The 27,978-nt window shown below is 42.9% G+C and overlaps 1 protein-coding gene across 1 annotated transcript in view; it reads left to right on the top strand.

Moving 5' to 3' along the window:
• The first annotated feature begins 11,354 nt into the window (after positions 1-11,354).
• The window catches only part of SYNPO2 (synaptopodin 2), a 140,076-nt gene continuing 123,452 nt past the window's right edge, over positions 11,355-27,978 (top strand). Inside the window, exon 1 of the mRNA XM_019744523.2 lies at positions 11,355-11,780. Coding sequence (XP_019600082.2) covers positions 11,676-11,780 — 105 coding nt within the window. The 5' untranslated portion in view covers positions 11,355-11,675. The remainder of the gene's footprint in view (positions 11,781-27,978) is intronic.

The following is a 27,978-nucleotide window of genomic DNA, read 5'->3' as shown; positions in this document are numbered from 1 at the left end:
CAATGTTTTGATTTAAAAAAAGGAATATCCTACCTTTTAGTTAAAGATGGGAAGAGTTTTCCATAGACATTTAAAATTATTACAGAGAAGGAATTTTTCATATGTGATGCCCTCTTCCCAATAATGCTAATAATTACTAATATCACACTGAAAAAGAAGAAAAATAAAGAAAAAAAGAAGACTAGAAGTGGAAATATGAAGAGAGACCTGGACGCTATACTTTAAATGATAGACAGATAGACATCTCTTGGCAGTCAGGGCTCTTGGATGGTGGCATAATTACCCAGGTTGGAAACAAGGAAAACAGGAGAAAATGCTATCACTAGAGATATTTGGAAAAATCCTGGAAAACAAAATGCTGAAAACTCCCTGACTGTGTTGTAAGGAAAGTGGCCTCAGTGACCTGCATGTACCTGTTTTCTGTGTGCGTTGAGGTGGTGACAGGGCCCTGGCATCTGGTTCCCATGCTCACTGATGCCAATGTGACCTCAGTTTGCTTCACCTGCCTCGGGTTCTCCCTTCACCAGAGAGTTTAGACAATGCCACTTTCTTGGTGTGGCTTAACATTTGTACTCATTTCAGGATTTCTAAGGTGAAGATATCAAAGATGGAAAAAATATTGCTTGTCAGTCTACTTGGTAGTCAACAAAAGTTGAAATCTGGAAATAATGTCCAAACCAGGTTTAAAATGTTAGTTTAAGTTTGCGTTCAATGTGTTTCCATTTAATTCCGTTCTTTTCTATGCAATTTCATTCCATGTGTATTTACTGAAGAGCTACTATTTCCTTCAGAAAACTCAAAACCTGGGGCCCACAGACACTGGTTCACTGGCCATGTTGGAAGGCCCAGGGGTTCCCCTACGCACAGGGCAGAAAAAGCATCTCCCAAGTCCCTCTCTGGTTCAGCAATTCCCTTAAATCTGGACATGAAGCACATCGCGAAAATTGGGAGACAGTTCATACCCTGTTTCCCTGAAAATAAGACCTGGCCATACAATCAGCTCTGGTGCGTCTTTTGGAGCAAAAATTAATATAAGACCTGGTATTATATTATATTATATTATATTATACCCGGTTTTATAGTAAAATATGACTGAGTCTTATATTAATTTTTGCTCCAAAAGACACATTAGAGCTGATAGTTCGGCTGACTGTTTGGGGGAAACACTGTATTTCTGAGCTCTTAGGGGATTCCATGTACTATTCTAGAGGCTGGGAAAATGGGAGAACTGAAATGGAGTTCCAGGCGTGGATGAAACGTGGAGAAACCAGCTGCCTTTCAGGCTTCACCTCACAGGTCTGTTAAAGGGGATGATGATATTTTTACTACCTCATGGTCTTGTGAGAAACCTCTAAGATAGTGAATGGGAAAGTGTCCGAGTAAAAAAAGTGATAAATCGTTACTAACCACAGTAACAGCGAAAACAAAGCGGTGCCTGTAGTATCCCAGCACAGTGCAAAGCGTCAGCTCATCCGTTCTTCACACGGCTGGCCTTTTTCCCACACATGGGGAAACTGAGGCATAGGAAGCCTCAGAAACCAGCTGGTGAGGGGCAGAGCCAGGACACAAACCCAGGCCCGTCTCATTACACAGTCCAAGGGGTCATGGAATCCAATCAGCTGACCACCTGCTCTTCAAACTCACTGATGGCCACTTTATTCTGCTTGATGATAGCTGGCTGCCTTGCAAAGAACTAGCAATTTTCTAGGAAATTCGTCACTTTTCTGGGAAGCTTGTTGCACTGACCTGCAATGTAAAGCTGTTTCCTTCCAAAAACTCTCAGTTAAGGCATCTATCTGTGTTTCCATCCAGAAAGGACCATCTTCGACAGCAAAGCTGGGGTAACAGAAGGATTACCATGTGCCGGACCCTTTTTTAAAAAAACAGGTGTTTAAAAGCATCTCATTTACGGCTCAGAGCAACTTCAAAAGAGTCGAATACCGGGGTTCAGAAAAGACAAATGTCATACCTGAGGCTATGCAGAAAATAACAGCCAAGCCAGGGTTGGGGTCCACGCCAACCCCTGCCTCTCCTCTCTGACTGCGCTGACGCTGAAAAGAACCTACAATATGTTGTTTGGTCAAAATGTTTTTGTGATTTAAATCAACAATAACCACCACGACAGCAACAACACAGAGTAGGTCTGTGCTGGTGTCCCCTCCGCATGGCGGAAAGCTTTGCCGGAAGCACACACCATCCCTGCCCCAGCGCGCAGCCGTGTTTTTCTTGCCAGCACTGGCCACCATCTGACAAAACATAGGCTGACTTGCCTTCGCTGTCTGTCTTACCTAATGGAATACAAGCTTCCAGGGCACGAGCCTAGCTGACTTGTTAGTTTCCATGTCACTCATGCCTGAACAGTGCCTCAAATAAATAATAAACATTGGTTAAATGAAGGACTGAGTTAAAGCAGGTGTTTAAAGGCAGAGTAGCCAGCCAGCCGGTGACAGGTGGACAACATGGTGTGGTTTAGTCTGGAAAATGTAGCAATTTGAATCATATTTTAATAGGTTAAAAGCCTCAATTTAAACTACCACCCATAGCTAAAATTTGGCTCCAATCTAACTTTCACTTAGGAACCACAACAGCTTCATTTATTTATTAGGCATTTTCAATACTATTGCAACGTTAGACATTTTGATATTGTAAATGTATCCATTTTTAATATTATTACCTTCCAGAAGCCCAAGGGCAAAGCAGACATTTTCATTCATCATGTGAGGCTATGAAGTTAGAGAGAGGGTGTAAAGATCGATGACAAAATCAAGAGATCAGAAGAGGGGCAACTAAATTATGAAACTCTAAAAAGTGTTAGTTTTATCTATGAAAAAAGCCACATAAGTTCACTCACTACCACAAACATCTCACAATCCAGGTAAATAACAGTATTTTTATCAACTGTTTGACACACCTTTTCCCGTACATTCTCTGTTTGAACACTCTTTGATCTCTTTATACATCAGCATTCCATAATATCATTTTTTACGTGAACCTCTAGCGTGGTTAATCAATGTTAGTGTTTTGTTATTGATAACAGCTGCACACGCAAGGTCTGCTCATACAGACGCCATCACTGCAACATGGCCGCAGGTTTGTGCCCAAATGTAGGCATTCTGGTAAATTTGATGGCCGTAAACACACATGCTGTGTTTACAACTGAATCTGCTGCATTCGCTAGCATCCTCCTCAAAGCGGGGGAGCTTTGCATTCGACTAGCTGTCCGTAAAAAATGAAATTTTCACTGGAAATCTTTATGTTTGGTGATTGAAACTTTTCCACATACTAGTTTGTGGCGCTGTCCATTCCGACCTGTTTTCCTGCCCTGCCTGAATAGAGTGTTTTCCTGCCCTGCCTGAATAGATGCCACTAGAAGACCTGCGGCCCTGCCCTGTGCCACTTCCACACAGGTGGGTTGGCACAGCATGTGGCGGGGTGTACCTGGAAGTGCAGCTGGCAATAACTTCACCCGGAGGTGATTGCAAGCACGGACACATCTCCCGCTAAAGCTACAGTGAGCAAATCCCCGACTCATCTTCGCCTTAGCTGGACTCCGAAAATGCTTGTGGGTACTCCACGGCCACTCGGAGGGGACACTGGCATGAAAAACAATAACAATATTAACCAAATTCAGCTCAGGTATTTCACCTGGGCAAATTGTCCCAAGACCCATGAACATGCGATCATGTTGTTGAGGGCTTGGAAGGGACGTGGGGGTGGGGTGGGGGGTTCTGAGCCTCAGCTCCATTGTCCTGTGTTAGCTTCTCAGGAAGGGTGTGAGTCCACTACTCCCAGCTCCACTAACCTCATCTGTTTTCTGTATTGGCAAAGCCACGTTTGCATTTCCTCTGCTCTTCCTGCTTTTCAGACAACTGTCTCCTTAGCACTTGTGTCTCAGCCCCAGAAGGCTGGGCCTAGCTCCTGATGTGTGTCCCCCACCACTCCCTGCTGCTGTAGCACCCTTGCTCCCTCTTTAGCCCTCATTTCTCTCTGAAGCTCTTTGGTTTACTTATTTATTGTCTGGCTTCTCCGGTAAAGCGTGGCCTCCAGGAATTTGGGCTGGGATGCTCCTAGCTGCACCACCTGAATCTAGAGAGCTGCAAAATGATTTTCGAATGAATGAATGAATGAACTATAAATTCAAACATGTATAAATACCTGTTTAACTAGCTCAAGAGTATCGTTTGATCATTTTAATCAATTTATTCTGGGTTGGCAGAAAAACCAGTCTCAGGTATGGTTAGGACCTCTTCTTCCCCAGGGTTTGCAAAAGTTTGGGGATTCAACAGAGCAATGAGTCCTCCGTCATCTGCCCTCACTGCTCACTGAACCGTCCGTGGTTGAGCTGGCAGCCAGTCACTTAGCTGCAGCTTCCATGACACGCGTGTGGCTGGAGAATGCTGATGGCTGGCGCCTTGCTCCTCGTGTTCAGCTTCCCTGTAAAGATCCTGCAGCCTTTTCCTCTGAGGCCTGTCGTTTCCCTGAGGGCAGCATACTGGTCTGCACCACGTGAGGGGCCCACAGACGCTAGGCGCCCCCATTCAGGACTAAACCCCTCCCTTGCTTTTCTCCAGGGTGCTCCCCTTGCTTTCCGGTCCTCGGGGCCGTTTACAGAACCACTTCACGGAGTTCGGGCCTTACAGAACTGGGAACACTGGTGCTGCCTTCTCCCCCTGCTCAGCTAGAGTCCCAGAGGCAAGGACATCAGAAGGGTCTGACGGCTTGCTTGGAATAGGAGAAAGGGGAAATCTGAAGAACAAACAAAATGATCAAGCTCTCAAAAGTTAACCTGGCACGTACATTGATACATTTTTGTGTACTGGAAAGGAGACTAACTGGCAGCTGGGTTGTCTGTGGGCTATGCCTCGCTGTTTGAGGCTGAGTTATACCCCCCAAATTTATATGTTGAAGTCCTGCCCCCCAGTACCTCAGAATGCAACTGTATTTGGAGATGAGGCTGTAAAGATCATTAAGCTAACATGAGGCATCCTTCTAAGAAGAGAAGGCTAGGAGACAGACAGGTCCAGAGAGAAGACTATGTGAAGACCCAGGGAGAAGATCGCCATCTGCACGTCAAGGAGACAGGCCTCAGAAACCTGCTGACGCCTTGGTCTATACTTCAGCCTCCAGGACTGAGAACATGAATGTCTGTTCCGTAGGGCACCCGCCTGTGGTACTTCCGTTACACAGGCCAGCAAATAACACCTTCCCTCCTGCTGTGCGGTAGCGAGACGGCACCTCTGCATCTGCGAGCATCTCCCTAGCTGTGCAGGCCTCCATGATGGAACATCAAGTCACGCCACTCACAGCAGCAGCCATTCCTCCCCAAACCACCGTCAGCCTCAGAGCAAGAGAGGGCACGCAGACGAGCAGGGGAGATGCTTCCAGGAGGCCCGAGGGTGTCTTCTTCCCCACCACGCTGCTTCCCTCCTCCCCTGGAATGTGCGGAGCACCTGCTCAGAGGGCGCCTCACAGATCTGCATTCCAGGAAACAACACAAATACTTGCATTGCATCAGGCCCGCACCATGGGGTCAGCAGATAGTGAACAAATAGTTCTCCAATAGTCTGCGAGTTGTAGAACTGCTAAATATGAGTTCACTGACATTTATCCGTGTTGATTATCTACATGTGTGTGTTTTAACACTTCAAGTTCTGTTATCTGCTGTTAAGACCAACCAGCGTTGATTTCCTCCAGAGCTTAAGAACAATCATTTGAAAAGATTTTGTTGTCTTTGTCTGGGATATTAATTTCTCCTCATCTATGTAATTTTGTTTAATTGTTGACAGTCACCTTTTGCAGAAGGAAGAAAAAAAAAGCAATAACAAAAAAAAAAAAACAGTAACGGTTTTTCAAAGCTCCAATTTTTAACATTGATTTTGGAGGATATAATTAGTGACAATTCCAAATAATGGTTGTTATCCATGGGAAAAAGTGGTTTTGTTTGTTTAAAAATATAGAAGCTACCATTTAAACCTCATCTTCAATAATTCATTGATATTACCTTACATTTTTCCTTGAAAATTATCTTTATTCTTGCTGATGTTTCAGACAATCCAATACTATCTGAAATGCAAAAAAAAAAAAAAGAAAGAAAAAAAGAAAATGCAATATGCATTAGTAAAAGCCTAAAGTAGCAAAACAATATAGTCAGGAGACATTTTGAGTCATAACGTCACTTCGTCCATTTGCATTACAGACAAATGCCCTCCAGTCTTTTAGAAAACTCAGATGCTTAAAACTATTGTGTATTTAACTGATCTTCATTATCCTAAAATGTACACACACACACACACACACACGCACACGCACACGCACACGCACATGCTACACCACTTTTATAAAGTATGCTTTTTGAAAAAGAAACTTTTAATAAATGTGTCTCCCACAGGGACTTTAATCCATGTGGTTTCATTTGGTGATTCATTCCAATTTAACTCATGTAAATATATTAGCTAATGTTGTAAGATGCCTGCTAGTTTTTGGAAGGCCTTGTAATAATCACCAAGCTTTGATGGCCCCAAAGGAAAGAAGACGGAGGTTTGGTTTAGATATTGAAATCATGGTGCATTATCCCAGTTTTGGTCATTCTAAATTTCACATAATTTTACAATAATATTTATTCCTTTTACTGTGATGGTTTATTTTTCTCCAAAAAAATGTTACTCTGTCATTCATAGTGAATAATAACTTCTAGGTCTTTGAATAATTCGAAAGAGATCGCAGATAGCTCAAAATAGAAAGTAATGATTTTTTAAGTGAAAAATTCAACTATAAAAATAAAAAGAGGCACGAGGAAGGCATAAGTGGCCAATATGAAATTAGTATAGAATAAGTCATTCCAAACAATATATTTGCTTCGTAATGTGCTTTCCCAGTTTATGTTAGACTCAAATCTTACTGTGTTGTCAAGATTGGGAAGATAGTATAGGTAGTGGCATACCTTGTTTTATCGTGTTTTGCTTTATTGTGCTTCACAAATGTTGAGTTTTTACAAATGGCAGGCAAAATCCTCCACCAGCGAAAAGATTATGGCTCGCTTTAGTACAATATTCACTTTATTACAGTGATCTGGAACCAAACCCAAAATATCTCCAAGGTAGACCTGTATTATTTGCTGAATGAATAATTAACCACGTGGCTGAATGGATGCATGAATGCTCGTATAAAACAAAGCATTGATTACATTGTTAAACCATTTCTATAGCATAGAAGTAGAGTTACTTTAAGAAGATCATTTTCAAAACCACTTAAGTCACTTGTTTTTCCTTAACAAAATAACTTTTTTTTTTTCTCTTGCCTTGATTCTTAAATTCCAAATAAAATAAAGCACAAATGTATGTACTTTTTGACCAGTACTGTGGGTCCACTGCTCTACTAGTGTCTGAGTTTCACCTGTTGGGTCTGGGGTTTGCTTTTACCCTCCTTGCAAGCTACTAAATTAGCTGCTCCAGTTTCATGGATGCTGAAAGAAGACATGACACTCCTGGATCAGAGACAGAGAACTTTATTACTCAGGGTGCAGCAAGAGCCTGCCCATCAACGTGTTTCCATCAGCTCACCTTGCCTCAAACTCCACAGGGGTGACACGATGTGACTCTGAAAGATGCAGCACACAGTGGGACTGCATAACAGTTAGGAGCACCAGGCTTGTGAGTCCATTGCTTTTGTTTTGTTTTGCTAACAGTCAGCCAGCAAACTTGCTCTTTGTCCCAGGTTGAGATACTAGTGCATCTCTCAAGGTTGTTTGCTGCAAACATAACCTTGAGAAATGGCTCAGGACAAGCGGCATGAGGACCTGGAATTCGGCCACACCCAGAGACACATAGAAGCACTGGAGACCCCTGGAGGGTTCTCTCTCCCAATGGACCTCATGGTGGTCTCATCATCACACTGGCTCTCCCCATTGGCTGCTATCGATGTCCATGGGGGAGGGATTGCCCCTGACATCTAGCCGGGAAAGTCTTGAGTTTCCCTGGGCTTGGTCCACATGTGAATTAATCCCTGGGGCTAGGAGAATGTCCTTGATTTAGTCCTAGGTTTTGTACCCATTCCTGAACTAATCCCATGTTTCCCTGAAAATAAAACGGGGTCTTATATTAATTTTTGCTCCAAAAGACACATTAGGGCTTATGTCAGGGTATGTCATCCTGAGAAATCATGTCAGGGCTTATTTTCTGGTGAGGTCTTATTTTCAGGGAAACACAGTTTCTGCTTTAAGGAAGAAAGACTACCCCATTGCCTTAGATAACCAACTCACCACATGACCTACCCCAATAGCTACTGCCTGACGCGGGAGGGCAGGATGGTAGGGAGGCAGTCAGGCCTGTTTCACACGGTCTCTAAAGGCGCAGCTTAGGAGTCTTGCTCTACTTCAGATTTTGTCAAGTCGAGTGAAGTGGAGAAAAGGAAAAGAAATGAGAATTCTTTGGCTCTCTTTATATACCTTAATTCTGGGAACTCTTACCTACCCTTTTATTTTACTTATATTAATCGAGTGCCAGTTAAGGATCAGGAACTGTATTAGAGTTGGAGCTATAATTCTGAGTAAATGAGCAATAACGCCTAATCTCACAGGGTTCATTAATAATCCAGACAATTAAGAGACCACTGGAATGAGAAGCAAAGTGCAGGGTGATGGCAGCCTGTGGACAGAGCACCTAACCTGGGCGCTGAGGGTCTGGGAAGGCTTCCTGGAGGAGGTGATGTGTAACCTGAGGCCAGAGGGATGAGGAGGAATTGTCAGGTGATCATGTGTGGAGGAGGATGCATGGCCTAGAAGAAAGCCATCACAGAGGGAATGAAAAAGCAAGAGAAACTAAAGGTAGTTCTGTGTCTGGATCATACCATTCAAGGGGGGGGGGAGTGAGGAGTGGGATGCAGAAAGTGTTATCTACCTAAAGGCGTTTTGATTACTCTGGGAGCCCTGGAAGACTTTAAACAGAGGAACAACAGGATAGATATTGCATTTGAGAAATATCACCCCTATAGATAGAGTCAAAGGTGAATTGACGGCGGAAACAAGGCTGGAACAGAGAGATGAGTTAGGTGATTGTTGCAATCCAGGCCAGAGGTGGACGTGATCATAGCAGTGAGGGTGGAGTGTCGGGGCGGGTTTCTGATGGGTTAATATTTAGGGTTGGATCTATAGATCTTTTTTTTTTGGATCTATAGATCTTAGTGAGTCATTGGGTGCCTGAGGTGAGCGCAAAGGAGTACCCGAGCTGGGGACAGGATCCCGATGGCAAGAACAGGTCTTAGGAATTCAGGCTGGCAGAAGTTCAAGTCTTGACTCTTGCACTTAGGACCTGAGTTAATTCCCAGGCAGTGCGAGACACTAACCACCACCTAGTGTGGCTGCTCTGAGGAGAAATAAAACACTATACATTAAGCTGCCGACACAGTAAATCTTCATCAGGTTATAGTTATTTCTGAGTCCCTGTTCTCTGTCTTGAGGAACTGGTTGGATGGAGAATCTGTTCACTGAGTTAGGAGTGTGCTGGCTACAAGGAACAATGAAAGGGACCTACAGCAGTTTAAACAAGCATTGGCTACTTTTCTTGCCCAATCAGAGGACTGGAGGCAGGCCGCTGTTTGGCATTAATTCAGTGAGGACCAGCCTCTGCGCTGTTATCTTCAGCTTCACCTCCTGGTCATATCCTGCCCCAGTTCCAGCCTCCAGCACCACATGTCAATTTACTTCAGGGTCGAAGGGAAACAGCCATAAGAGAAAGGTGATTAGTTAGTCAGTTATCCTGAAATGGGGAACACAGGTGGAGAAGCTGAATTGGGGGGGAAATAATGAACTTGATTTTGAATATATATTGATTTCAGATTTCTGTGAGATACTCACATAAAACCAGGTTTAATAGGCAGTTGGCTGTATTGGCCTGGAGTTAAGAAAGAGATCTGGGATTGGGTGGGGAGTTAAATTCTTCAGGGTGAATGGAGAACCCATAGAAAGGGTGCAACGTGAGAAAAAAGGATGGGACATACATCCACAGCCCTGCACAGGACACCTACGGCGAAGGGATGAGTAGAGGCGGGAACTGCCAGAGACGTGAGACAAGCGGCAAGCCGAGAGGCAAGAGGGAGCAGGCCATGTCCTAGATGCCTGCGGGGGGAAGCGGTTCAGGAGGACGGGTGGACAGGATCCAGTGCTACGCAGGAGCGAGGCGGTCATGGGTGACCTTGCCCAGAGTTTGTCTTGTGTGCGGACAAAAGCGAGACTGGAGTGGGTTAAGGAGCAGAAGAGACAGGGAAAGTGGAAAGCACAAATGTCAAGTGTTCTTTTTTCTTTCCTTTTGTTCTTAGAGTTCATCTTTTAGGATGTCACTTACTTTTTTTTTTTTTTTTTTTTTTTTAAGAATTTAGTAAAGTCAATTCACCTTTTTGAAGAGAATCAAACTTGAGAGTGTTTGGTCTTCATGACTTTCAAAGGGTCTCTTCCAGTCTCCTCTGACAGTCTGCTTGCATTCTCCTTTTCACTCCAGGGAGGAGAACACATATGTCAAATCACTGGACGTTAGGCTTCTGGGGAGCAGACTGTGAAAACATTCTTTGTGAAGCGTTTCCTGGTCCGGAAACAGGCAGTGTCTGATGGTCACTTGTGTCTGGTGCCACATGTAACACCTACTAACTTTCCCAGGCGCGTTAGTGGATTTTTATGTGGAAATCAAAGTATTATGGGGACGGGGGATGCTCCATTTCTATAATTCTGGTAGACTGTATTCAAATTTGAAACATTAAAATATTTTGGACCACATTTTATAAAATTGACGTTGATGCTGGGTCACCCAGATCCGGAAGTTCCACACGATGAGAGACTATAGAAATAAGAGCCTTGTCGGTTGTCGGTGTCGTGTAGGCAGCTGGCTAACTGACTGTTCCATTCAGGTCTAAGACGGTTCTTTCCTGCTGAAGAAGGAGGAAAACGAAGCGCTTGGTTTTAAAATACTGCAAAGCACACCGTGGGCATGGTTATAAGAATGTAGTTTCCAGGAGGAAACCCTCTCTCCTGCGTTATATGTATATACCTAGTTCAGAAGAGTACTTTTCAGATCGGAGGTTTAACAAAACGTTTTGCTTTCTTTTATTTCCTGTTCTTACGGGATTAGCTGTGCAGGCTGCACACAGTAAACGCTTAGGAAAATAATCGTTAAAGCCACTGGACCTTCCTTTGTCTGTTTCAGCCATCGGTGCGTAATTCTGAAGACGTTTATTTGAGAGACCCAATCCTCTAGTGGTTGAGTTCTCAGAGCTCAAATTTTTGGGTGCCACTCGTGGCCTGGAGATTCAAACCTTCGTGTGCCCTCTGCTGTTTAGAGAATGTAGGAAATGAGAGTTTTGCGGCCATTCTTTCTTCTATGTGCGGGGATTCAACCCTCAGGGCTAGAGAACTACTGCTCCCCGCCCCATCTTGCCCTAAATGGGGACTTTCTCCTGGTGTGAGCCTCGTCCCCCTCCCCGAAGGGGGCTGAGCGAAGGCCAGTGACGCAGGAGTGGGCTGTGGCCCGCGCGGGCGCGTCCCGCCTCCGGGGGAAGGGTCCCATCGGCGCGGCTGCGGCCGAGGCTGGACGCGCGGTGCTGCCTCCGTGCAGGAGCCCGGAGCTGAGCGCGCATCCTCAGGCTTCGTCTGTCTCTTACAGCCCTTCATGCTACCCGACTGAAAGGCGAAGATGGGCACGGGGGATTTTATCTGCATTTCCATGACCGGAGGGGCGCCCTGGGGCTTCAGACTGCAAGGTGGCAAGGAGCAGAAACAGCCCCTACAAGTTGCTAAGGTAGGACCGCCAGAAACGTGTCGCGCCGCCAGCGCCGTGCCGGGCAGGAGGGCAGGAAAGCCACCCATCGACATCGATGGGGTTCAAGTTCTGATTGGGAAGCCTACGTATTAGTTTGACTTTGGTGCTATCTTGATTTTTTGTTGTTATTTTTGTTTAAGGATGTTCGGTTTGTTTGTTTCAAAGAAACTTGGGAGAAAACCATATATAGCATATATGTAATTAACCAGCAATGGATAGGAAAAAAAGAAAAGCGTGCCATATTTACCAGCTGAAGAAAAGCGTCACCAGCTTCTCTGATAAGCAGCAGGACTCTTGGGAAGTGACATTCCAGTTGAGTTATTGTTTCATGTCACTGGGCTCTGGCAGAGGAAACCCACTCAGCTTGGCATAGCCAGTTGGCTTGGCAGTTTTGTGGACTTATGAAGGGGTGGTAGTGACGTTTGTTGTGCAGCATTCATGAAAAGGCCAATTTGGGGCAATCATTTTTAAAGTATGATGATGTCATAAAATCTTTCAAAGAATATTCATTTAGGGATTTGACAAATCCCAAAATCCAAGAAGTCTATTCCATTCACGTGTACTTATCTGATTAAGTGCTCAAAATAAATTCAGAGACACTCAAAATACATTGTAGGTAACTTAGAGGTAACTTTGAAATGCATCTAATAGTGGTTTTTAAATGTTTTAGATGTTTTTGTTGCCATCAGATTGCTTGTTTCTTAGCTTAATATGCTATTGGTTTGCTTGAAGAGATCTGCTTATTATCCAGTTGGGAGCCAGCTAAAATAAATTTTAAAATGCATGAAAATAAGCAGACCTATCTGATTTTAATAGCAAATGGTGGTATTGTATGAAAGAATATGTTTGATTAGTTTCCTATTTTATGCTTATATTAAAAATGGATCTAGATCTTTATGAAATATATGGACCACTGGCCTTTGTAGTTATTCTTCAGCTTTGGCTTTTTTTCCCCCTTTTTTTAATGTTTACTGTGAAAAAAGGAGTTCCTTTGAAATTTTCTGCTCCCAGACTTCCATCAGAAAATCCTTTCGTAGTATGATGGTGGAATCCTGCCACCTAGTGAGAATTTCAAACATAGGGATGAAGCATAAAACAGGAGATGAAAAGTAGGACTTTTAGAACTGGAACATTTCTGAGATCTCCAGTTGAACTCGCTAATTTTCAATCAGGCAAGAACCCAAAGAGGTTAAGTGACTTCTCAGACCTTTGGCGTGGAACTGGCAGCGTGATTAAAGGGCACCGGAAGGTGGTTTCCTTGTGCTCCTCTAGGAGCTGATGGCAGGCAGCGCCAGACAAATTAAAACCCAATTCAGCCATCATAGAATTCATGAGCCCAGAGCGGATTTGCTCTGGGTCTAGAATAGCTGCTGGCTGGGTCCACTGACTAAGATCTGGGGTCTAATTCCAACTCTGATCTAACTTGCAGCCGGGCCTGAGACAAATCTCTTGCCCTTACTGACTCATCTGGTGTGTGTGTGTGTGTGTGTGTGTGTGTGTGTGTGTGTGTGTGTGGTGTGGAGGGAGAGAGATAACACATTCGGAGTGCGGTGGGAAAGAAGAGAGGTTCTGTGAACCATCAGTGAGGCTCTATGTTGCTCGAGTAGCCTGTAGTCATAGGAGCACATATTTTAGAATCACTTGCCCATCAGTTAAAATGTGGGGGCAGAAGTGGCTCGAAGCTGTTCATTCCTGGTGGCTCTTTCGTAGCCAGACCTTAAGAACAGAGTGTGTACTGGGTTTCTCCTGCGTTCTTGATGTGTTTGTTTCAAAGTGCAACCACTGTGTGTGATATTTTTAAGAACTGAAGTAAGTTGCTAGTGCAGGCATTTCTCTGCTGATGGCAGGATTGAGACAGGCTATTATGCCGTGTGAGGGCCGAAAATTCAGTCCTGCTCTCCCCCCCGAGTCATTTTTCTAGCCTTCATTTGTGGTTTTAAAAAAGATCATTATTAAAGCACCTGGATGGTTGCCTTAATTCCTGTGTGTGTGTGTGTGTGTGTGTATGTGTGTGTGTGTATGTGTGTGTGTGGAGAGAGAGAGAGAGAGAGAGAGAGAGAGAGAGAAAGTCTATATTTAGTTGTGTGTTTTTTTCATATGTAAAAAGTGACTAGAGAGCCTTCCAAGGAAGATATAATTTCTAAATTACTATGGCAATGCCCACTTTTGTTGATCTGTTTTTTTCCTTAATTAAACTTACCTACCTAATTCCTTATACTAACATTCCTCATAAAAAACCCTTGGAGCAGACTGAATCCTGTCACTTTCCGTGTTATCAAGGCCATGACCTCCCTGGAATCACTGTTTTTCACTTAAAACATTGAGTCAACTTGATTCCACTAGTAGTTTCTCACTGAGATGGGGTGAAATGAAGGTTGCTTGGGCGTATGCTGTCTCCTCTTCCCAGGACTGCGATAACTTACTAGGGCCAAGTTCCCTCCGAGTAGGAAGATGTAGAGACAAGAGACTTCCAGGAAGGCTGGGTAGGAGATGGTTGCTGGCAAGCAAAATAAAGTTTTGAGGAATACGCAAAGGATTAATTTGGGAATTGAAGAAAATATATATTTCCAAAGAAAAGAAAATTTCAGGGCTTGAATCATGCCCGTAAAATGGGAATGCTACAGGGCAGTTCTGTAGACAACAACACATTTTTGACTTGTAAAATATCTAGTATTTAGATTTCCATAATTCTGTATAGAATGAAAATCTGACAAGCTGATATAGCAAAAGAAAAACTAGTCTAATGTTATTACGAATGATTAGAAATTGGATAGCTTTATAATTCTCAAATATCTTTCTAGTGACATGTGTAGTTACTTTTGAGAGATATTCAAATGTTTTTAGTATTAGGCTGGCTAACTAAACTGTATGCAAACCCCAGCTTTCAAAGATCACTAACAGAAATCTTAATAATCAAAACTTTTCATTGAGACTGAAGCTCAAAGCCATAAAATTCTGTTTTGTTTTCAAAAATAAATTAAATTGTAAAAGACCCAAATAATCAGCAACATTACCCCATTTTAAAAATGTTTATATCTCTTTTAATTTGTGTTCTAAATACATGTAGGAAGTAAATATTCTAATGCAGAACCATGACAATATTCTATAATATGTATTTCCAAGAGCTCATCTGCAGAAATAAATTTATCCAGACATAATTATAATACAAAACCCCAGTGTGTGTGTATATGTGTGTGAGGTCCTTATAAATAATGTGTTAGCACTTTTACTTTACACACTGTTTTTTGGAACATGTACTTACATGGCTGTGTCGCTAGACATGAGCTTGGCAAATGTCTTCGGAAAATGTTCATATAAAGAATTGGGGAGAAATTTTTGTTTTACAAACAAATCTTCTGAACAATTCAGAAATAACTTACATTTTGAAAATAATGACTAAAGAAATGTTTAGACTGTTTATCCTTTATGTGTTTTAATGTTTAGAAACGTAAGCTTTCTTCAAAAGTTATAGACTACTATGGTTCTTATTCTATTATATTGCAATTCAAAGATTCAAAGAACTGTTTCTTAAAATTGAGATGACAAATTACAGTCACCCATATTATGAGGCAGAAGTAGATTTAATGATTCTTATCTATTACTGTATATGCTCTCTTTAAAACTTTAAATAAAAATGTGCTCTTTAGGCAAAGCAAATTCAAATAGCATAATTACTGTCCCTTAGTGTCTTCAGTGAAGTTTCTAAAATGTTTCAAATAAAATAATTCCAGAAACATTTTCTAAAGGGGGAAGGAAAGTTTTTAATGTGTTTGAATATCGATATTTGAGGATAAAGACTTCTTACTACATATGGAAAGCTAGTAACATCTTTATTAGAAAGTATGAGAGATCATTTTTTATTGATTTTTGAAGACTTACTTTCTAGAAATTCTAAAAATAGGTATGCTTACAAGTCAGTGCATGTTAGCTAAATCTATTGAGCAGATGTTATATAAAATCTTCATTTTGGAATTGTGTGTTTGAAGACAGATTGCTGTTTGTTGAGAGACAATGAGATAAAAAAATGACTGCGCGTGTGACACAGCACACGTGTAGCTTCCATTTATCAAGCCCTTGTCATGTGCCAGTACATGCTCCAAGTTCTTGCAGATATTATATCTTCCAATGACCTCCAAACCCAGGTAGTAGTATGAGAAACATCCTCATTTTAGAGCTGAGGAAATCCAGGCACAGAAATGCTAAGTTGCCTGCCAAGCTCGGTGGGGCTTCATGGCACAGGTGAAAGGGCGGTTAGGTGGTCCCCAAAGGGAGTTTGTAAAACATACCAGTCTTTATTCAACTCTGACGTAATCAATCAGGGGAGCCCCCAGGCATTTGAAGGTAACTCTGGTGTGTGGTCAAGATTTGAACCGCTGCTAAAGAAAGTTGACACAGATATGTCCCCACAGACTTAGTGAAGGTGGCACTTGTGACATAAGAGGAGGACGAGAAAGAGGCAGGAATTGCCCCCACTTGTGGCATAGTGAGCAGCGTATAACTAGTGGTGGGAGGTTTTCCCTTTCTGCAGCCAAGGTGGGCGGGGGGAGAGAAGAGGTGCTGGGAAGCTCAGCACTGATCGTCGTACAGACTGTGCACCCACAAGGGAGGAGCCTGGCAGTTTGTTCCCCGGTAGGATATCTTCTTCGTCAGTGAAGCTGCTGACAGGCCTAGTGCCCATGTGACGATGCCTTAGGGGGTGGGAGGGGTGACAATAAAACTGGAGAGAGGTGCAGGGGGAGGGGGAGAAAGACAGACAGAGAGAGAATGAATAGGGACTTGCCCACTTGGTAAGGCAAGGATCCTCGCGTGGGTAAAGGACTGCCTCAGAAAGTGGCTGGACTTCAGCCATCGTGCCAGCCCCCTGCCCCCACAGGCCTAGTTCTCAGCCAGGGGCTGGCAGGTGCAAGCTGGCACTTGAGGACCTTCTGGAGGCCTGGAGCGGGGAGTAGAGGAGTTGGGTAGGAGCCCTGTTTCCCGTGGTAGGGAGCTGTGCATTGGCGTGCCCTGCAGGGCTCCTGGAAGAGACCCACCCAAGTGCGCCAGCATTGGGACACCAGCCACAGAGAGGACAGGGATGGCACAGCCCCCAACAAAGAGAAATGCCGCCGCATTCACTTATGAATGAATATATCTACCTCCCGCTCCCTCTCCAGGCTCCTTTCCTGCCTTCAACCTGGCAGGAGCTAGAGGTGGTCAGAAGCAGACCACACCCTCCTCTCCGTGCCAAGCCCAGGAGCCACGAGCCTGGCCACGGTGTTCAGGGAGAGAGCTGAGAGTCAGACAGCAGATTGAAGCTGTGATCAGACTCGACTGTTTTAATAACCAAGAGCCACCAGAAATGCATGGGGTCTGACCAAAGTATGATTAAGGGAGGGACTTGACTTTATCCTGATTGAAAGCACTTACTAGGAGAAGTAAAACTGTGTATGTTTATAACGGAATGACTGACACCCCTCAGAAAAATCAGTTACATCACCCAGGTTCATATGATCGCATGGACTTGATGTATATGTTACCTCTGAACATGTATCACCAACTCACGTGATTCCATCAGTGATCATATCGAAGCTATTGTTTCCAGGTTGAGTGAAAATCTACTTAGAACTCAAGTCTGGATTTACTAAGCCCAAATCCAGACTTGAGTTCTAAGTAGATTAGAACTTTGAGTTCTAAGTAGAAATGTAAAGTCCTCCTTTTCCCTTTTCTTCTTCTTTTGAAGAAAGAAGGAATGTGAACCAGCACTTTGATAACTGGGATGCCCAGCTTATTCGGCAGATGCATGATTTCAGTCAGTCTAGAGAGCCAGAGTCTAGACTTGAAAGTTAGAAGTAAGTACTCCACACTGTTAGTGGCTTTGAACTGACGTGATTGTTGTTTTTAAAGACAGTTGTATTGCAGATTCTTAAAGTCAGCATTTAATATCATGATGGCATACACATGGTACTGTACGTAACTAGATAACATTTGCGTATTTTTCATGGCAATAGTTTTAAAAGGCAGATTACCTTCCAAAATAATTTAACCTCCCTTTTTTAGTTAGTAAGTACTCAAGCATATAAGCTAATTTATATACTTGACGAAGAACACTTCACATGCATACATCTTGCAGTCATCCAAGTCTGTTAGCATGTTATCTCATTTGACATGAGTTGGATAGACAAAGTTTTATTACTCTCAGTTCATAGATTTAAAAACAGTCCTGAAAAAATAAATTATTTGTAAAACTATGTAAATCAGATAAATCAGTCCAAATATGATTTTCCCCTCCTGCAGGGCTATCGTGCCAGCCTCCAGGTCAGCCTGACAGAGAGAACAGGCTGTCAGTGTGTAACGCTGAAAATTGCCCTGATTTCCATACTGAGTTGGTATGAAATAGAATCTCACCCAATCGAAGCCTTAAAAACACTTGTAACAATTTCCTCTTTGAATGGGCCTGAGGGAAGGGATGACGGCAAGTGCATGTGCAAGTTAATGAGCAATGGTAGACAAGACTGGAAAGGGAAGCAGTTGACTTGGAAATAAACCTGCAACATAAATGGACCCCAAGGTGTGTGCTGAGTCTTTTCTGACAAATCCATGATGAAACCAAATGCCATAATGTTTTTGTAAAAGGACGTGGATAATTCCCACATCAGCTTCCTCAAATGCCCCTAAAGAGTGAACAGCTTCATGAAGTTAAAAAGCTCATCTGAGAACTGAAATGGGATTGCTCCGTGGGGGGATATTTCTTTGTTTGACCACCTGGATGAGAACATATCTATAGTGTTGAGTTTCCGTAGACGCTTCATTTTTTTGGATTCATCTACCATTCTTTTCTTCTCCCTGAAAAGCAGCGAAGACCAGATGCTGCCCAGACTGTTGCAGTGCTTGGCATGTGGCAGGTCGCTGGTCACAGATACGGTTTGGTGTTCAGATGGACTGGGCGTTGTTTTCCTTCACGAGCATATAAATCCTGTGTGTTTCAGATCAACGTGCTAAAAAATGGGGTGGATGTCCCATTTGAAACATGGTCAGTGAAAGGCTGTGTCTCTTGATGATTTAACAAGTCATCACTTTTCTATCCATCGGTCTTTGGCTCTTATAATCCTCCTCCCCCACGTGTAGCTTTCCCACTTCTGTGTGGAAGCAGGTGTGGGCACTGGCTTGATCAGCAGTGTTCTGGGTGAGTTTCCTGCACAGAATGCACGGTTTGTGTTCCTTCTGATTCTGTCTGGGCCGACGCCTTCCTTCACACCCCCCGCCCCGCCCCCATCTCCATTATCCAAGCTCACCAGGCTTGAATTGCACCTTTTTAGGACACAGGTGATTTTTCCCCCTAAGAAATATGTAATAATGGTCAATGAGTGTCATTTTCCTCACACATCTCAGTGCCTGGAACAGTGCCTTCTGGAGAGAATTTTATTTAAGGAAATCATATGTAATGTTTACTGGGGGCCGGGCACTTCTTTAATCACCTTTTAAATATGATGAGAGAACCCTGTGACAGTATCCTATGTGAGATCCCATGACAGAGGCACGGAGAGGGTCAGGGGTGTCCCCAGGTCACATGGGTCGTCAGGGTCAGATGCCTAGAGAGTTTGGCTCCAGGGTTTGTGTTCTAAACACAAACTTACTCACAACTCCTACACGTGGCCGTTTGGGGTCTAGTGTAGTTTGAACAGCCAGTTAAGGGGAAGAGAAGGACCGAAACAGACCATGGTGGAGAGATTTTTGTGCTCCCGTAAACCAAACCTGCTTTCCCTGTTCAGACACTATATGTATTTGCACTAATTGAAATTAGTTTTTAAGTCCTTTTCTTTGAAATTTTTGTTTGCAGAACAAATAATTTGGGAAGTGAGGTAGAAACAGACCAACAACTTTAGTAATTCTGTCTTCTGAAGGATAGTTTTATTTGGATTTTCTTCTTGGAAGATTTCCCATGTCTTCTTTAAGCAGATGACATGCTACTTTATCTTAGACTCGCTGAGTTTCTAGCAGTAGGACCGTTTTGGAGGATTTTGTCATGTAGTTAAAGACATTAAAGGTGAGCATGTCAGAGGGTGGTGACCGGGTGTGACTTCCCTCCTCCTCAGGCCCCCCCGCTTCCCTGTCCGTGGACCTGTGGTCACTGCTTGTCTCACAGGTGACAACAGCGGCCTTTTCACTGCCTCCCTGCGTCAGGTTGCAGCCCCTCAGTTTCTGGCTACAGAGAGCTGCCAGAGAGGCTTTCTGAAGCACGTGTTACATCTCTGCTGAAATACTTCGGAGCCTCCCCCCCATCACAGTTGTCCAAAGCACCACACCGTTGTTTGAGAAACCGTATTCTGCAGGCAGTGAAGCTTATGAATTATCCCTCTGTAGTGGTCTGACTATCCTCTCTTTCATAGATGAGGACACTGAGACTTAGAGTAAGGGAAGGAAATAATGGGGGTCATACAGCTGGTAAATGCCAGGTCAGACGGGAGCCAGCTTGGTGCCAAAGACCGTGATCTGAACGGCCCCACCGTGGCCCCGGGGCCCCACCGCCTCTGTGTCTGCTCCCCGCCATGCCGGCCAGCCCCAGTGCCTCCTCCCAAACCTGCACCTGGGCCTTGGGAAACACTGCGGTTCTCTCAACAGGCTGCAGGTGGGATGTCCTGGCTGTGCCAGAGGCATTTCATCCCCTCTGGAGGGCTCTGGGAGGTGTGACTCAGTTTCCCAGTCCAAGCTCAGCACTTGCTCTGCTGTGTCCACACTATCATACACTGTCACCTCCTGCTCCCACTGGCTCCACTGCCTATGGCTGAAATTTGTGCTCTCATGTCTGTTTCTTCCATGAAAGCAGGGATCTGTATAAGGGTGTGTGTGTGTGTGTGTATACGAGTGTGTGTGTGTATATGAGTGTATGTATATGAATACACACACACACACATGCTTTTTGTTGTGATTTGATGGGTAGATTTCCATCTTCTCTGATGTCCGCCCTTTGTGCTCACAAACTAATTGGAATAGGCTACATTTTTATATTTTTGTGTTAAAGTCTCATTGATAATTTTTATTTGAAATATATGAAACTTTGTTACAAACTCTTTTCCAGTTAAATGCATAGTTAGGACACTTTTAAAGACTAATACACTTAAATAATTTTCAAGTAGAAAAATCACCTCATAATAGAGTAATTTTCAACAGCTCTTCAAAATCTTCCTTCTGTTTCATTCATTTGTTTTAAAATGTTGCTTTCAAAGCAATGAATTGTTAAGGGACACATTGTATTTCTTCTACAATATACACTAGGTAGGTGAAGACTGAGAACACTTGTCATTCCGGAGAAGGCCAACACATCTGTAACGCTCATTTATGGTAATAACGTGTGAAGCATCCTTCCCTTGTACAGCTCTGTGAGGATTTGCGATAGGTCCGCACCATTGGGCCTTAGAGGCACCAATCTCTGTGTGATACAAAAACTTCTCCTGGCCTCTCCCTGCATCATCACAACATGCTTTCAAGTCTCGAGTATATTTAAATGTGAGTTTTTATGAAATTAACCGTATTGGTGACATCTGCTGTGCTTTTCCACTTTCATCTTCAGTTGGTTTTGCTGCATGAACTTGCCTGCAGATATGCACTGGGTGAGTTTATGTGAGGCACCTTCCTAGCCTAACCCTGGTATCCTCACCTGTTAATCCCTAGGAAAGCAGCTGCTTCATCCGTGGTTTCACATCACTTGTCCCATAAAACGTTGCTTTTTTTTTTTCAAATTAAGGAATTTATTTATTTTTGAGCGCTCATCCCTAGTATCTTTCCCTGCTGGCCCTCCACCTGAGCCGCTCTTCATTGATTTCAGTATGGAAATAGAATCTAGAAAACACCATAGGCTGGGGCATACCAGAAACACATGTTCTTTTATCTAACGTTTACAGCAAACATCCTCCAACATGTAGTTTGTTCCAATATTATTGCTACCAATTTCCTGCTTCCTTTTTCTTTGTATTCTCAAAAATATTTGCTGACAAAACAAAAAAACACATCTTGGTCTGTCACTGTGTTGTATTATTTTAGTCATTTTAATTGCATCTATGATGAGCTTCTAAACATTATCATTTGCTTTAAATTCTGTAAAGTTTTAAACCAAGCATTGCCTGACATCAACCGTTGTTGAAAAGAAAATCCAGAAGTTTTTAATGTTCTGAATGGCTGGTTATTAAATACCTTCTTAGTCCTGATCACGTCACACTGACATTAGATAACATCCTCGAGACAATAGTGGCATGTTTCCTCGCTGACAGCAGTGGATGTAAATCCATATTCCAAATGGTCTTCTTGGTAACTTTGACTATTTTACCTGCCTGTCACACAGGATGACACAGTAATGGTTTTATATCCCACAACCCGGCTGATGGAGAGTTTCTGGAGGAACATAGAGAATGGTCAGCTCTGCCACATGCTTCTTCCCTTATGCTTGAAATGTGTTATCCTTTCATTGACAGCTTCGTTTCAGGAACGTTTTAAAGCTTGTATCATCTTGTAAGGGTTGAAAGTAGATAATAACGCAGCAATTCACTAAATCAAGCGCCGTAAAATGTTAAGAGATCGCAACACCGTGTCGGGAGGTCCCCTGCTGGGTGTGGTCACCTCAAGGATGAAATTCATAACTGTCTGGACCAGACAGGCTCTGGGTACCATGTCAGTCTGTATACTGACGTAGATTAAACAGTATTAGTTAGTGCTCATTTCCTTCTCGTTTTTTAGATGAGAATAAATGTCTGTAGAGTTCCAGTTGGCTTAGCAAATCAGGGGGGAGCCTTCCAGGCATGGGTGCCACCAGTGCAGAAGGGTCCTGGGGCAGGAGCACACCTGGCATGCCCGAGGAACCATGAAGACACCAGTATAGCTGGCACACACTTCCATGAGGCATCGCTCTAAGAAATCAGTCATTCAGTGAGAAAAATGAAAAAGTCTCTCTCTTGGGAACCCTGACCACGGGGTTATTTTCCCATTGTGAAATGATTATCATGCTGGTTCTTGGAGAACAACTTTGAGCTGTCGTCTTCCTGTTTCCTCTTCATCCATTTCAGCTTTTCATGAGGTAGCCTACTGCTCAATCTGTAGAGCACTATACGTAAGTAAATAATTACCGCCGCCTCTCAGGTAGAAATTCAGTTAAAAATTATATGACAGTAATCTTTCTTCGCCCTCTGAAATTGATTCTCCCAGTGAGAGAAGAATTTAAGAGTGTCAAGGAGGATTTGATACATAGATTCTGTTTATTTTGACCTTGATGTCAGACCTAGAGGAAAGAAGAGTGTTATTCTGTTTTCTAGTGTGCCTTAATTTAATTTCTCCTTCCAAAAAGAGAGGATCTTACTGACACATTGAAAGGACAGAAGCATTTTCATTCTGGCTATCACTTACTGTGTAGCTTTAAACACATTTTTCTGAGCCTCAGTTCCCTCATCTGTAAAATGAAATACTATGTAATGGAATTGTTTTTTGTAGATGAAAAATGTCACCAGTTTTACAAGTGAGGAATCAGAGACCCAATGAAGCAGGTAATAGTGTATGTCGCTCTACTTGGTAATGATTGTGTATCGAGATAACACCTGACACATAGTAACCATGCAGTAAAGGAGTCTGTCATCGTTAATATTCTATCATCGTTAATATTCTACTTAGAGGAGGAAGTAACTCTCTTCTACAAACGTTTGTTTTCTTCAGAAATTAAGAAAAGCAATAACTCAGTTCCTTGTACTCCAAATATACAGATGAAAATTAAGGGCCCAAACCCAAATAAACAATCTGTGTTAGTTCTTTCATCCTGGGTAAATTTTCATTTTTGGTAAAATGCGACATTTCACAAAATGCAGTAACAATTACTCATCAAGATTTCTTTGTTATGTAGTTTAGTCAGTTTGAGGCAACAGATCCTAAGGTTGTGTATTTTACAAAGCCAAATGAAACGGTTGTCCCACTTAAAAACAGTACAGATTTTTAAGGAAAATCCCTCCCACTGTGAAGAATTGGTTGCGTCTAATTACATTGAGCTTTATTTATAGCAAGTCGATTCTGACTTTTTCGATCACATTAGTGGCTGTGCTTCAGTTTCCTCATTTTTAAAATGGGGACAGTGTTAACCTCCATCTCCAAGGGTTGTTTTCAGGGTTAGAAATTACACATGTAAATTACTTAACACACCGGAAACACTTAAGGGCTTTTTAAAAAGTACTGTTTATCACATTTGTGGTTATTCTAATTGTACTTAAGCAGCTTCTATGAAATTGAAGGGATACCTGCTGTCTTCCCACAATGCCTGTTAAGACCCGCTCTCAGGATCAGTGGCAGGGCTCCCACAGTCCTGGGGCCCCTCCCTGTGCCATGCTATTTAACGGTGTCAGACTGTGGCCTTGTACTCACTGAGTAAGCCACCACCCTTTCACTGGGAACAGCATATGGAAATCATCACAAAGAGAAGGAATCATTTAGAGTGCTTTGAAAATATAAAAGAAAATAAATTGTCCCTGGTGAGTAAATATAGGACACTGATCTCTGAAGAGTCTGGAAAGCTCTGCCAGGGCCTGTGGGGAGGCTAATGAGCATGGCATTCCCTCCCCACCCCCACCCCACATCTTGTCTTCTGAATGAGAAGACGTTATTACTATATAAGGCTGCTTTCCCTAAGTAAATGATAATGCATTAAATTCTTGGTGTTTTAGCTTTGCAAACAGTGATGAGTTATTTTCATCAGTCCAGATCAAACGAAAATGAAAAACAAAATTTGCAAAAGGCTTCGGCCTTGGGAGTCAGATTCTACCATAGAAGTCACCTTTATTTTTATTTCTTTCATTAAGAAACATAACATTTTCCATTGGCTGGTGCTCAGCATGACTGATATTAGATTGAATTGTGTAAATATTGTATTACATTTATTGGCTGCCGCAGGGGTCAAAACGCAGTGATCCATTTTCAGGGCCTCTGTCCTTTGGCTGCCTGCCTGCCAGCTGGGGAAATGCTGGTCAGAACAGCTTCTTCCTGGGGCAGAGCAGCAGTCAGGAGAGGATGCTCCCCACTGCATGCGTCCTTTATGCCAGGATGAGCACGCAGCTTCCTGCTGAGGGAATTACGAGGAGCCCTGAGCCGCAGCAGCACAGGGCTGAGTGTAGGACAAATTCAATTAAGGATCCCATTATGAAGTTTATTCCATTCCGCTCTTTATTCCTCCAGCTACTCTGACTCTCTGCTTCTGCAGCTTGTTTGAGAAGGAGAATTCCTTCTTCTCTGTCTTCACTGCCTCATTTTCTTAATTCTCAGTCTTTCTTTATCTAGGTCTTTTTACACTTCTGTTCCCCTCACCCCAAAAGCTTCCTAAGCAAATCACGACATCGGATCTGATGTTGCTTTATCTGCAGAAAGTGGAGTGATTTTGTGTGTATGTGTCTGAAAGAGACAGAGAGAGAGAGAGAGAGAGAGAGAGAGAGGCAAGCATTGACTCAGGGATGCGATGAACTAGTACGGAGCGTAATATTGCCCTCGTAAGTCTTCTCCAGGAGTGTGTTTCATCAGTCCAGCACTTCACTCATTCAGTCCCCTTTTGAAGGTTTTAAGGCCCTTTCCTCCTTTCCCTGTCTCTGGTCTGAGCAGCTCGCTTCCTCCGGTGAGGCTGTCCTGATTTCCTCCTGAGAATGGCACATGGGTTCTTCCCCCAGGCCTCTGTGACTTTGCCCAAGATGGTTTCTGAAACAGAGTGTTCCTCTATGTATTTCTCCCAGGCATCTAGGAGGTTTGCAATGAACATTAGTAGTTCCCCAAATACAAGTACACATTGTTTGGGGAAGTTTATCAACTTCCTCAGAGCCTTTGAGGATGAAAACCTAATTTGAAGTTCATGACTGCATCAAAGGCAAGTAGGAGCGGGAAGGCCATGATGCCTCAGGACGGAAAAAGGGTGGAGGGGGGGGTGGCAGTGCCTCGGGCCTGTGGCCCAACGTGGGACGAGGACGCCCTGCTTTAGGTACTCCCAGCCTGGGACTCTCACCAGTCCGGGGCCTGGAGCCAAGGTGCACGGCTGAGCTCAGCTTCATACCACTCGCACGCTGTCCCATTTTGCACGTGCACGTTGTGGTTTGGCGATAGCCAACGTCGTGATACAGGGCCTGTGTCTCATCCGTATTCCTACTTAAAAGATTTGCCATCCCCATATTTCTGTTGTCACCTTGCTCTTTGAAAGCAGGACCCTAGGTCCTGGAATCTTCTAAAATAATGTGCTCTTCAAGGTGGATGAGATGCATGTGTGTCACATATGTGTATAACTAGGCACTTAAATCTGATTTTATGCTTATCGATAGGTGTTGAATCAATAAATGAATGCCTGAATTTACATCCTTTATTCTTTGGTGCAAAGCCTGATTTTACCTAAGCTTTATTTGATGCTTTTTTTAATGAGCAATTTATTCAAAGGATAATTAGAAGACTGCAATATGTGCTTTATATATGTGTGTGTGTGTTCATATTTTGATCTGGTGTTATGTAAGAGCAAGACACCAATCCAGGAGGTTGAGTGAAAAGACCATGGACTAAACTGGAGGTCAGGAGACTTGAATTCTGGGCAGGGGTCTAACTTGACTTTACTCTGTGACCTTAACGATATCACTAAAACTCTCTGGCTCTCAATTACTTACACATTGAAAGATTTAGAATTCATGGTTTTAAGCTTCCTTCCAGCTAATCTATTTTAAACCAAGAAGGTAATAGCTGAAAGAAAATGTCCCTGAATGGTCATATTTGAAAAGTGGTCATATTCTGTTGAAAAATAAAGCAATATTTTCTGGAAAGGGCAATTCTTTATACAGCATTTTACGGGAATCTTACTTGCATTTCTCCAGCTCATAATTTGAAGGACACATTTGTTTTGTTTTGTTTGTTTTGTTTTGTTTTGTTTTGTTTTGTTTTTAAAGCAAAATACAGCAAAAACTCAAAATGGTATCCATTTAATCTGCTCTTTCACTAGATTTTCCTTTTTGAATGCTTAAAATTGCAATGCAGTGAATTTCTACCGAATTCAACATTTTCTAATGCGTCTTCATTTTTTGAAAAAAGCTTGAGTGTTTCCTTTTCCTTATTAGTTTCCTAAGTACCAAGGTAGTTTCCTAGCATATGCAAATGTAATAAATATGTGTTTTTTTATTTATATCACTAAGAATTCATGGATTTAGAGCAATTGATATTTTTTATAAATCTGACTTCTTTACTCAAACTCTGGGTCCAACATGATTTACAATTTTTGAGTTTTGTTCTGACCCTACTCAGGACCCCCGAGAGACAGGGGATGGAGGCCATCTCACAGAGTAAAACCATTCCCCATCCTCACTGTCACTTGCAGGAAGCATCCAGTCAGATGGAGACGAGGGAGCGTGTTGCTGTTTCTCCTTCAGTCCTTAAACCCCTCTCCTTCGGGTGAAATGTGTCAGAAAAACTACAGCCCTCGGTGTGCTTGTACTTGACTAGTTCCACTCTCACATGCAGCCTTCGGAATCCAGTCCTGGTTCCCTATGCCACAAATGAATTAAGGTCCACATTTTTTTTTTTTTTTTTAGAAAATTAAAAAAGTTAGAATTGAAAATGGCTCTTATTTGGGCTTATAAAAAGAACACATTGTGATTGTAAAAAAATAAATTCAAACATTACTGAAAAGGATAAAAAAAAGTAAAAACCATACCACCCAGAAATAACATAGCATTAACATTTCAGTGAATAACTTTTCAGACCCCTCTCTCTGCACACACACACCAACTTACCATCACACTTGCTTTCAATTCCAACTAAAAAAAAAAAAAACTAAATGAAAGTAACACAAGTGAGATGACACAGCAGTTGCTCAACAGCATTTACTGGTGTGTCACATGTGGTCCTGGTCTCCCCCACTTGTTGAAGACAGATGAACATAATCCCCCCCCCATTTTTTGGTTTTCCAGTCCCAGAATCTGTGTTCTATAAAACCCCCACATTAATCTTGCTAAAGTACTGGAGGTTCACCAGTCCCCTTCCTGTGGCTGCTTTTCATCTGAGATTCTGTTTCCTCCTGTTGTGTTTGCTCCGAGGTGGCTCCAGGTGCAGGGAGAAGCCCTGACTTGTAGCTGGAAGGCTTCCTTTGCCCCAGGTCCTCCACAGGACAGGGTGGCAGGTGGTGTAGAGAAAGAATGACGGTGGAGAATGCAGACAAGGTCAC

The sequence above is a fragment of the Rhinolophus sinicus genome, linkage group LG07 (assembly GCF_036562045.2).
Source record: "Rhinolophus sinicus isolate RSC01 linkage group LG07, ASM3656204v1, whole genome shotgun sequence".
NCBI lineage: Eukaryota > Metazoa > Chordata > Mammalia > Chiroptera > Rhinolophidae > Rhinolophus > Rhinolophus sinicus.
Note: the sequence above shows the minus strand (reverse complement) of the source record. Positions and strands in the feature narration are given on the sequence as shown.